This window comes from Aptenodytes forsteri, unplaced genomic scaffold (assembly GCF_000699145.1).
Source record: "Aptenodytes forsteri isolate BGI_AS27 unplaced genomic scaffold, ASM69914v1 Scaffold249, whole genome shotgun sequence".
NCBI classification, from domain to species: domain Eukaryota; kingdom Metazoa; phylum Chordata; class Aves; order Sphenisciformes; family Spheniscidae; genus Aptenodytes; species Aptenodytes forsteri.
The window spans coordinates 500,348-509,825 of record NW_008796188.1 but is presented as its reverse complement, the minus strand read 5'-3'; the positions used below and the strand labels follow the sequence as shown (position 1 = coordinate 509,825).

Genomic DNA, 9,478 nt, shown 5'->3' with positions numbered 1-9,478 from the left:
TCTCATCCCATCTGCCCTGTCCCACCCTGTCCCATCCCATTCTGTCCTGTCTGCCACGTCCCATCACGTTTGTCCCATCCCATCCCATCGCATCTGTCCTGTCCCATCCTGTCTGTCCCATCAGGTCCCATCCTGCCCTGTCTGCCCTGTCCTGTCCCGTCCCGTGATATCCCATCTGGTGCCATCCCATCCCATCCTGTGCCATCCAATCCCATCCTGTCCTGTCCCATCCTGCCATGTTTGTCCCGCCCGACTCTGTCCCATCCAGTCCTGTCTGCCCCACCCTCTCCTGTCCCATCCTACCTGTCCCATCTTGTCCTGTCGTGTCCTATCTGTACTGTCACATCTTGTCATATGTGTCCCATCTTATCCCATCCCATCGCCCTCTTCTGTCCATCCCATCCTGTCCTGTCCCATGCCGTGCCACTCTGTCCCATCCCATCCCATCCCATCCCATCCCATCCCATCCCATCCCATCCCATCCCATCCCATCCCATCCCATCCCATCCCATCCCATCCCATCCCATCCCATCCCATCCCATCCCATCCCATCCCATCGCATCATGTCTGTCCTGTCCCATCTGTCCCATCCTGTCCTGTCTGTCCCATGCCATGCCATCCCATCCCATGGGATGTGCAGGGGTGTACACATGCAGGTGTGCATACAGATGTGCACCGAGCCCCCCCACACTCCCACCCAGTACCCCCAGTACACCCTCAGAGCCTCCAGTACCTCCCAGTGCTCCCCAGTACCTCCCCGATAGCTGCGCAGGGTGCCCACGGGCTGGTCCCCCGCAGGCCTGACGGAGGACGAGGACATCCAGCGGATGCTGCGGGGCTCCCTGCTCCGGAAGATCAAGTCCCGGCGGGGTCCCAGGGAGCGGCTGTTCCGCCTGCAGGAGGACGGGGCGACCATCTGCTTCGAGGGGCGCTTCGGACGCGCTCGCTCCCAGCAGAGCTGTGAGTGCCGGTGCTGGGGACTGTCCCCCGGGGGCTCAGGGACACTCAGGACATCCTGCACAGCCTCGAGCTGCAGGGAGGGGTTGGGACCTGGTCAGTGCCCCAAACCTGCCCGTGGGGACTTGGGCATGAGCCGGGACCCAGACCCCCATCCAGACCCCCACCTGGGACCCAGACCCCAACCCAGGACCCAGATCCCAACCCAGGACCTAGCCCACAACCTGGGACCCAGACCCCCACCCAGAACCGGGACTCCAACCCGAGACCCAGACCCCCACCCAGCACTCCCACCCGGGACCCAGACCCCAGCCCGGGACCCAGGTCCTTACCTGGGCCCCCACCTGGGACCCAGACGCCACCCCAGGACCTGGACCCCCACCCAGAACCCAGACCCCAGCCCAGGACCCAGATCCCAACCCAGGACCCAGACCCCCACCCAGGACCCAGACCCCAATCTGGGACCCAGGACACCAACCCCCATCTGGGACCTGGATCTCAACCCAGGACCCAGCCCCCAACCCAGGACCCGGACCCCCACGTGCGAACCAGACCCCCACCCAGGACCCAGACCCCTGCCTGGATCCCCACCTGGGACCTGGACCCCCACCTGGGACCCAGACACCAGCCCAGCGCTCAGACCCCAATCCAGGACCCAGACCCCCACCCAGGACCCAGACCCCAATCCAGGACCTGCACCCCCAGCCTGGGACCCAGACCCTGACCTGAGATGTGGACCCCAGTCCAGGACCTGGATCCCCCCCAGGACCCGGACCCCAACCCACTGCACCCAGTGCCTCCCAGTGCTTTCCAGTGCTTCCCAGTGCACCCCATTACATCCCAGTGCACCCAGTGCCTCCCAGTGCACCCCAGGCCGAGCCCCCAGAGCCCACACCCTTCCCTGTTCCCCATGGGACCAGCACGAGGTCCCGTCTCCATCCCAGCCAGACTCTGTCCCTGCTCCCTGGCATCACCCGTCTCTTTCCACCCTCTCATCTGGGATGGGTGCCCGGAGCTGGCGCCGCTGCAAGACAGCTCCATCCCCCGCTGGCGTCCCAGTCCCCATCCCCGCAGGGGACAGTGGCCACGGCTCCTGTCTCGCCTGGGATTAGTGGGTTAAGCCCGGCTGCAGCATAAACAGGAGCTGAGCCTCAGTCCCCTGGGGTGCCCCTGGGGACGCGTAGGGTGTCCATCAGCAGCCAGGATCTCTTGCAGGATTGCTCATGGGTGAGGGAAAAGCCGAGGGACCACCTCCATCCCCGGGGTGGCCCCATCACCGCGCGTGTTCCTGCAGTCTTGGTGATGAACATCGAGGGGGTACGCGAGGGACGCCAGTCAGAGGGTCTACGCAAGTACGGTGCTGACTTCCCCGAGCGGCACTGCTTCACCCTCGTCTTCAAGGGCAAGCGCAAGAACCTCGACCTGGCCGCCCGGGGCGAGGAAGATGCCCGCCACTGGGTGCAAGGGCTCACCAAGCTGATGGGGCGGCTGCAAGCCATGAGTCAATCAGAGAAGCTCGACCAATATCCTTTGTCGGAGCTATGGGGGCTTGGGGACAGGTTGGGGACGGCTGTGGGGGTGACGCTGGGTGGTTTCCTTACCCCAGCGTAGCTGGATCCATGGGGTCCTGCAGCGAGCAGACAGTAACAAGGACAACAAGATGTCCTTCCGGGAGGTGAAGAGCATGCTGAGGATGATCAACATTGACATGGATGATGTCTACGCCTACAAGCTCTTCAAGGTACCCGTCCTGTGCTCTATCACCCGCTGTCCCCCACTGCTGTCACCTTCTGCTGGTGACATCTTCACTGCTGGCTCCTTCTCTGCCTTCCCAAGTGCAGAGAACTGTCAAACTCATCACACTCAAAGCCACCCACCATCACCAATGGTTGACTACCGCCAATGGTGGGGTGAGCTGTCCTGCCCAGTGCTCTGTGGGTCCTCGAGGTGTGACATTTTCCCCCCATGGGGTGCTGTCCCCATGGGCATCTCCCAAGGTCCCTTTCCACTTGGGAAACTGAGGCACGGCGCTCTGCTCTGCTGCACCCCAGACTGGAGGATCAGAGGCCTATGGGTGGAGGGACAGAGGGGACATGCCCCCACACCCCCCCTAGGCACAACCCATCCCCGAGCCCTCATGCCAGTAGCTGAGCCCCCCCAAACTCATCACACATTCTGCCAACCCCAAGGGACAGGCAGGACGAGGCAGGGGGTGGCCGTACCCCCTCCCCATGGGCAGGGGACGGTCCCTGAGGTTGGGCTGTGGTCCCACCAGGAGTGCGACCGCTCGGGCAACGAGCGGCTGGAGGGCTGGGAGCTGGAGGAGTTTTGCCGACGGCTGCTGCGGCGGCCAGAGCTGGAGGAGCTTTTTGGGCGTTACTCGGGCGAGGACCGTGTCCTGTCGGCCGAGGAGCTGCGGGATTTCCTACGGGATCAGGGCGAGGACGCCAGCCTGCGCCAGGCCTGCGCTCTCATCCGCACCTACGAGCTCAACGAGAAGGGTAGGGCTGAGGACAGCCAGCTCGGGTGGTGGTGGGATGGTGAGATGGGTGCTGCCGGAGCCAAGGGAGGTCGTGGATGGCGCGGGGATGGGGCTCTGCTTGGTGGTGTCACCTCCCAAGCTGGTATGGCGTCCTCCAAGGCTTGGGTGAGTGTCCCTGTGTCCCTTCCCCAGGATGGCACCAGGTGTCAGCAGTCCAACACGTGGCCTTGCTGGTCCCTGGTGGCACAGGGGATGTGAAGGTGGGGGTGGACAGCAGGTGGACCTCCATGTCTCCTGGGTGATGCAGTGCCCAGCCCTAGCATGAATGTGACACTGCCGGGGGGACCTCCATGTCCCTTGGGTCCCACCATAGCAGGTCCAGGGTGAACATGGCACTAGGAAGACAGGGGACATCATGGTGAGGATGAAGGACCTCCACGTCTCTTGGGTATCACAGTACTACCCCTAGGGTAGATGTGGCACTAGCAGGATGGGGGACATCAGGGTGGAGATGGGACACCAAGGGGACTTCCACATCCCCTGGGTGCCACAGTGCCAGGTCTGGGGTGAACATGGCACTATGAGGACAGAGGACATCAGGGTGGGGACAGGGAACCTCCACATCTCATGGGTGCCACCGTGCCAGGTCCAGGGTGAACGTAGCACTAGCAGGATGAGTGACACCAGGATGGAAATGGGGCACTCAAGGGAACTTACATGTCCCCTGGGTGTCGCAGTGCCAGGTCTGGGGTGAACATGGCACTGCTGGGAGACAGGGGACATCCAGGTGGGGACAGTCCCCGGGGTGCCACCCTGTCAGCGGTGTGCCAGCCCTCTGCGACACCCCGCCGCTGTGTCCTGCAGCCAGGCAGCAGGACCTGATGATGCTGGACGGCTTCATGATGTACCTCCTCTCAGCCGCCGGTGACATCCTCAACCAGGAACACACCAAGGTGCACCAGGACATGAGCCAGCCCCTGTGCCACTACTTCATCTCCTCCTCACACAACACCTACCTGACCCGCAACCAGATCGGTGGCACCAGCAGCACCGAAGCCTATGTCAGGTGGGTGCCCCTGGTCAGATGCTCCATGCCTGGATGGTCCCATGGTTCGAGGGTGCTGGGGCAGCGCAGGGACTCATCCAGTGATGGTGCGGTGACAGGGCGCTGATGGCGGGATGCCGTTGCGTGGAGCTGGACTGCTGGGAGGGCTCTGATGGGGAACCCATTGTCTACCACGGCCACACGCTCACCTCCAAAATCCTCTTCCGCGATGTCATTGAGAGCATCCGCGACTATGCCTTCAAGGTGAGCAGGGTGCCGGCAGCCCTGGGACGGGTGCTGGGTGCTGGGTGCTGAGCGCTGCTCATTCCCATCCTCAGCAATCACCCTACCCCGTCATCCTGTCCCTGGAGAACCACTGTGGGCTGGAGCAGCAGGCCACCATGGCCCGGCACATGAAAGCCATCCTGGGGGACATGCTGCTGACGCAGCCGCTGGAGGGGCAGGACCCCCACGACCTCCCGTCCCCGGAGGTAAGACCACCCCCCTGCCCACCATGGTGTCCCCATGTCCCCTCCGAGCCCTGAGCTCGGCCCTTCCTCCTGCAGCAGCTGAAGGGGAAGGTCCTGGTGAAGGGCAAGAAGCTGCCAGAGCCGTGGCACGAGCCCTGTGGTGTCACCTCCCTTCCGGACCCCGAGGAGGAAGAAGAGGAGGAGGAGGAAGAGGAGGAGAAGCTGCAAGAGAGAAGCAGCCGGCAGGTAAGGGACTCTCCCAGGGCTATGGTGCTGGGGGACCACGGCGTCCTGGTGGAGGACCACGGTGTCCCAGGAGTGCTGGGGTCTGGGGCAGGTGAGCGCTGCCAGCATCCCCCGATGCAGCCCTGCTCTCTCCTCTTCCAGTCGCTGCAGTCGCTGCAGGAGATCAGACCTCTGCAGGTGGGTCGTGTGATGGAGCTGGGCGGGCTGATGGGTCGGGTACCGTGGGGGCGGCGAGCGGCTGTCACTGCCCAGCAGAGGGGACTGAGCTTGGGGACTCCTCAGCTGTGCCTCCCGCTTCCCCTGTTGGGCTGGGTGCTCCATTTCTGGGGTTTCCATCACCTCGGGGTCTCCATTGACCTTGGGAACTCCATGACCTTGGGTCTCCATCACTTTGGGGTCTCCATCACCTCCAGGGTGACCCCTCGGGGTCTCCATTGCCTTGGGGGGGGGTTGTCCATCGCCTCAGTTCTCCATTGCCTCAGGGTCTCCATCACCTTGAGGTCTCTAACATCTTGGGTTGTGCATCATCTTGGGTTCTCCATGACCTCAGGGTCTCAACCTGCTTGGGTTCTCCATCATCGCAGTGTCCATCACTCCATTGCCTCAGGTTCTCCATCGCTTTGGGGTTTCCATCACCTTGGGGTCTCCATTGCCTCAGGGTCTCCATTGCCTCAGGTTCTCCATCCCTTTGGGGGTCTCCATGGCCTTGGGGGTCTCAGCGCTCAGCACTAGCAGGGTAGGGGTGGTCTGTAGACCCTCAGGCAGGCAGATGGCCACCAGAGCCAGGGTGGCCCTGACACCATGGTGGCTCCTGCAGGCCAAGGACGCGTCACAGGTGGCCCCAGAGCTGTCGGCCGTGGTGGTGTACTGCCAGGCTGTCCCCTTCCCCGGCCTGCCCGATGCCCTGCGCCACCCCCGGCCCTGCGAGATGTCCTCCTTCAGCGAGAGGAAGGCTCGGAAGCTCATCAAGCAGGCGGGTGAGGGCGACGGGATGGGGACGGGGACAGGGACAGAGTGGCTCCATGCTCCTGACCTCACTGGGACGCAGGGTGGGGTGGAGATCGATGGGCTCTGCCACCGGGGTGGCTCCATGGGTGGCGGTTGGGGGCACGCTGGCCTCGGCTGGGCGGCTCTGGTCTGATGGGACTGGAGTCTGGTGTCAGGGTCTGGGGCCAGAGGCCAGGGTGAGGGTTACAGGTCCAGGATCAGGGTCTGGTGTAAGGGTCTGGGGTCAGGGTTTGGGATGTGGCATCTGGGTCCAGGGTCAGGTCTGGGGTCTGGGGCTGGGATTAAGATCTGGGTCAGGGTTCAGGGACTGAGGTCTGGGGTCAAGGTCTGGGGTTCGGGTTCAGGGTCCAGGGTCAGGATCTGAGGTCAGGGTCTGGGGTCAGGGTCCAGGATCCAGGGCTGAGATTAAGATCTGAGTCTGAGAACAGTGAACCCCAGGGTCAGGGGTCCAGGGTCAAGGTCAGGGGTCCAGGGTCAGGATCTGGGGTCAGGGTCTGGGGTCTAGGGTCAAGGTCTGGGATCAGGGTCAGGGTCTGGGGTCCAGGGCTGGGATTAAGATCTGGGTCAGGGTCCAGGGTCTGGGGTTTGGGTTTGGAGTCTGAGGTCCCCGGTCAGGATCTGAGGTCAGGGTCTGGGATCCAGGGTCAAGGTCCAGGTTCTAAAGTCAAGGTGTGGGGTCAAGGTCAGGATCAAGGCTCAGGGTCCGGGATCCAGGGCTCGGATTAAGAACTGGGTCAGCATCCAGGGTCTGAGGTCTGGGGTCAGGGGTCCGAGGTCAAGGTCCAGGTTCAAGGTCCAGGGTTGGGGTCTGAGCCCCAGGGTCCGGTTTCAGGGTCCGGGTCATGTTTCAGGCTCTGGGTCCACCCAGCCAGGCAGGATCCGTCCCTGTCCCCAGGCACACGGGTGCAGGCAGGGCACCGTCACCTGCTGGCAGGCCCCCGCACCGGCACCCATGGGTGCAGCGGCCCCGCTCAGCCATTCCCCCCCTCCAGGCCCGGCACTGGTCCAGTACAACGCCCAGCAGCTCAGCCGCGTCTACCCGCTGGGGCTGAAGATGAACTCCTCCAACTACAACCCCCAGGAGATGTGGAACGCTGGCTGCCAGCTGGGTGAGACCCCACGGCCCCCGGGGGACACCCCATGATCTGGCACCCCGCCCCGGAGCTGCCACCCACCCTGACACCCCATACCCCTGTCCCCACAGTGGCCCTCAACTTCCAGACGCCGGGCTACGAGATGGACCTGAACGCCGGGCGCTTTCTAGGCAATGGGCGCTGTGGCTACGTGCTGAAGCCCCCCTGCCTGCGCAGCCCCCCCGGAGAGGGGACCCGCCACCTGGCGCTGCACGTCAGGGTGAGGGCACCCCGCTCCCCCTGGCCCCACGCGCGGGTGGGTGCCACCCACGTCGCTGCTGGGTGACATCCATGACATTCCCATGCCTGGCCAGATGCCACCTACAGCCCTTTTCCCAGGTGACACCAACCCCACACCCAACCAGGTGTCACCCACATCCCTCTGGGTGACATCAACAGCATGTCCAGCCAGCTGCCACCCACATCCCTTCTGGGTGATGCCAACCCCATGTCCAGCCAGCTGCCACCCACGTCCCTTCTGGGTGACACCAACCCCATGTTCAGCCAGGTCCCACCCACATCCGTTCTGGGTGACACCGACCCCATGTCCAGACAGGTGCCACTCGCACACCTTCTCCTGGGTGACACCAACCCGACACCAACCTGGGTGCCACCAACCTCTCTTCTCCTGGGGACACTGACCCTGTCCTCACATCTGTTTGGGTACCATCCATGTCCCTACTCCTGGGTGACACTGACCCCATCCCCCTGCCTGGCCAAGTGTCCCTTCTCCTGGGAACACCAACCCTGTCCCTGCACCCAGCCATGTGCCACCCACATCCCTTCTCCTGGGTGGTACCAATGCTGTCCCTGCACCCAGCCATGTGCCACCCATGTCCCTTCTCCTGGGTGGTACCAATGCTGTCCCTGCACCCAGCCATGTGCCACCCATGTCCCTTCTCCTGGGTGACACCAACCCTGTCCCCAAACCCAGCTGGTATCAGCCATGTTACTTCTCCCTCCTCCCCACCCCGTCCCCACTCCCAGCTGAGTGCCACCCACATCCCTTCTCCTGGGAGCACCAACCCTGTCCCTGCACCCAGCCATGTGCCACCCACATCCCTTCTCCTGGGGTCCGCCACCCTGCGGTGCCCCATGCCGCCAGCCCCCAGCACCCTCTGCCCCCAGGTGATCACGGCGCAGCAGCTGCCCAAGCTGAACAGGGAGAAGGGGAGCTCCATCGTGGACCCCTTCGTGCGGGTGGAGATCCACGGGGTCCCGGCCGACTGCAGCAAGCAGCAGACCCACCACAAGCTCAACAATGGTGAGTGTCCGCTGGGCCACCATGGCCTGGCCACCGGTCCCCAGGGACACCCCAGGGCACCTGGTCCCCAGGATACCCCAGGGCACCCAGTCCTCAGGGGCATCCCGATGCCCAGGGGCACCCCAGGGCACCCAATCCCTGGGGACACCCCAGGGCAGCTGGATCCCTGGGAAACCCCAGGGTACCCTGATCCCCAAGGCACGCCAGGGCACCCGGTCCCTAGGGGCACCTCAGGGCACCTGGTCCCCAGGGGCACCCTGGGGCACACTGACCCCCGGGGCACCTCAGGGCACCCTAATCCCCAGGGACACCATAGGGCACCCTGATCCTCAGGGACACCCCAAGGCACCCGGATCCCCAGGGCACCCTGACCCCCCAGGGGTGGCAGAGCCCTCGGGCACCCAATACCCCGGGCACCCACTGCCCCCTGCACTCCAACCACCGCCCCCAGTTGAGCCGGTGCCCAGGACATCCCAGTCCCCCCAGTGCACCCCAGTCCCTCAGTGCCCCGTCCCCAGCACAGCCTGATCCCCGCTAGTGGCAGGGCCCCAGCACGTCCCAGTTCTCCCCAGTGCTGCTCCCTCCTGCCCTCCCGTATACCCAGCCCAAGCCCTGTGTGACCCTCATTCCCCCAGTATACCCAGCCCGGCCCCAGTATCACCCCCATTCCCCCAGTATACCCCATCTTGACCCAGTATGATCTCCATTCCCCCTGTATACCACAGCCTGGCCCCAGTATGATCCCTGTTTCCCCAGTACCCCATCACAGTCCCAGAATGACCCCCGTTCATAGCCCATAGCCCAGCCCAGCCCCAGCGTCACCCCCGTTCCCCCCCCACCCCACCCCACTCCCCGAGCCTGCCCCCCACGTAC

The 9,478-nt window shown here is 64.2% G+C and overlaps 1 protein-coding gene across 1 annotated transcript in view; it reads left to right on the top strand.

Annotated features, from left to right (window-relative positions):
- The first annotated feature begins 650 nt into the window (after window positions 1–650).
- The window catches only part of PLCD3 (phospholipase C delta 3), a 10,420-nt gene continuing 1,592 nt past the window's right edge, over window positions 651–9,478 (top strand). The window contains exons 1-14 of the mRNA XM_019474265.1: window positions 651–729; window positions 799–960; window positions 2,252–2,480; window positions 2,569–2,698; window positions 3,233–3,458; window positions 4,304–4,505; window positions 4,604–4,748; window positions 4,823–4,975; window positions 5,051–5,200; window positions 5,342–5,377; window positions 6,018–6,177; window positions 7,201–7,317; window positions 7,413–7,561; window positions 8,470–8,605. Coding sequence (XP_019329810.1) covers window positions 651–729; window positions 799–960; window positions 2,252–2,480; window positions 2,569–2,698; window positions 3,233–3,458; window positions 4,304–4,505; window positions 4,604–4,748; window positions 4,823–4,975; window positions 5,051–5,200; window positions 5,342–5,377; window positions 6,018–6,177; window positions 7,201–7,317; window positions 7,413–7,561; window positions 8,470–8,605 — 2,074 coding nt within the window. The remainder of the gene's footprint in view (window positions 730–798; window positions 961–2,251; window positions 2,481–2,568; window positions 2,699–3,232; window positions 3,459–4,303; window positions 4,506–4,603; window positions 4,749–4,822; window positions 4,976–5,050; window positions 5,201–5,341; window positions 5,378–6,017; window positions 6,178–7,200; window positions 7,318–7,412; window positions 7,562–8,469; window positions 8,606–9,478) is intronic.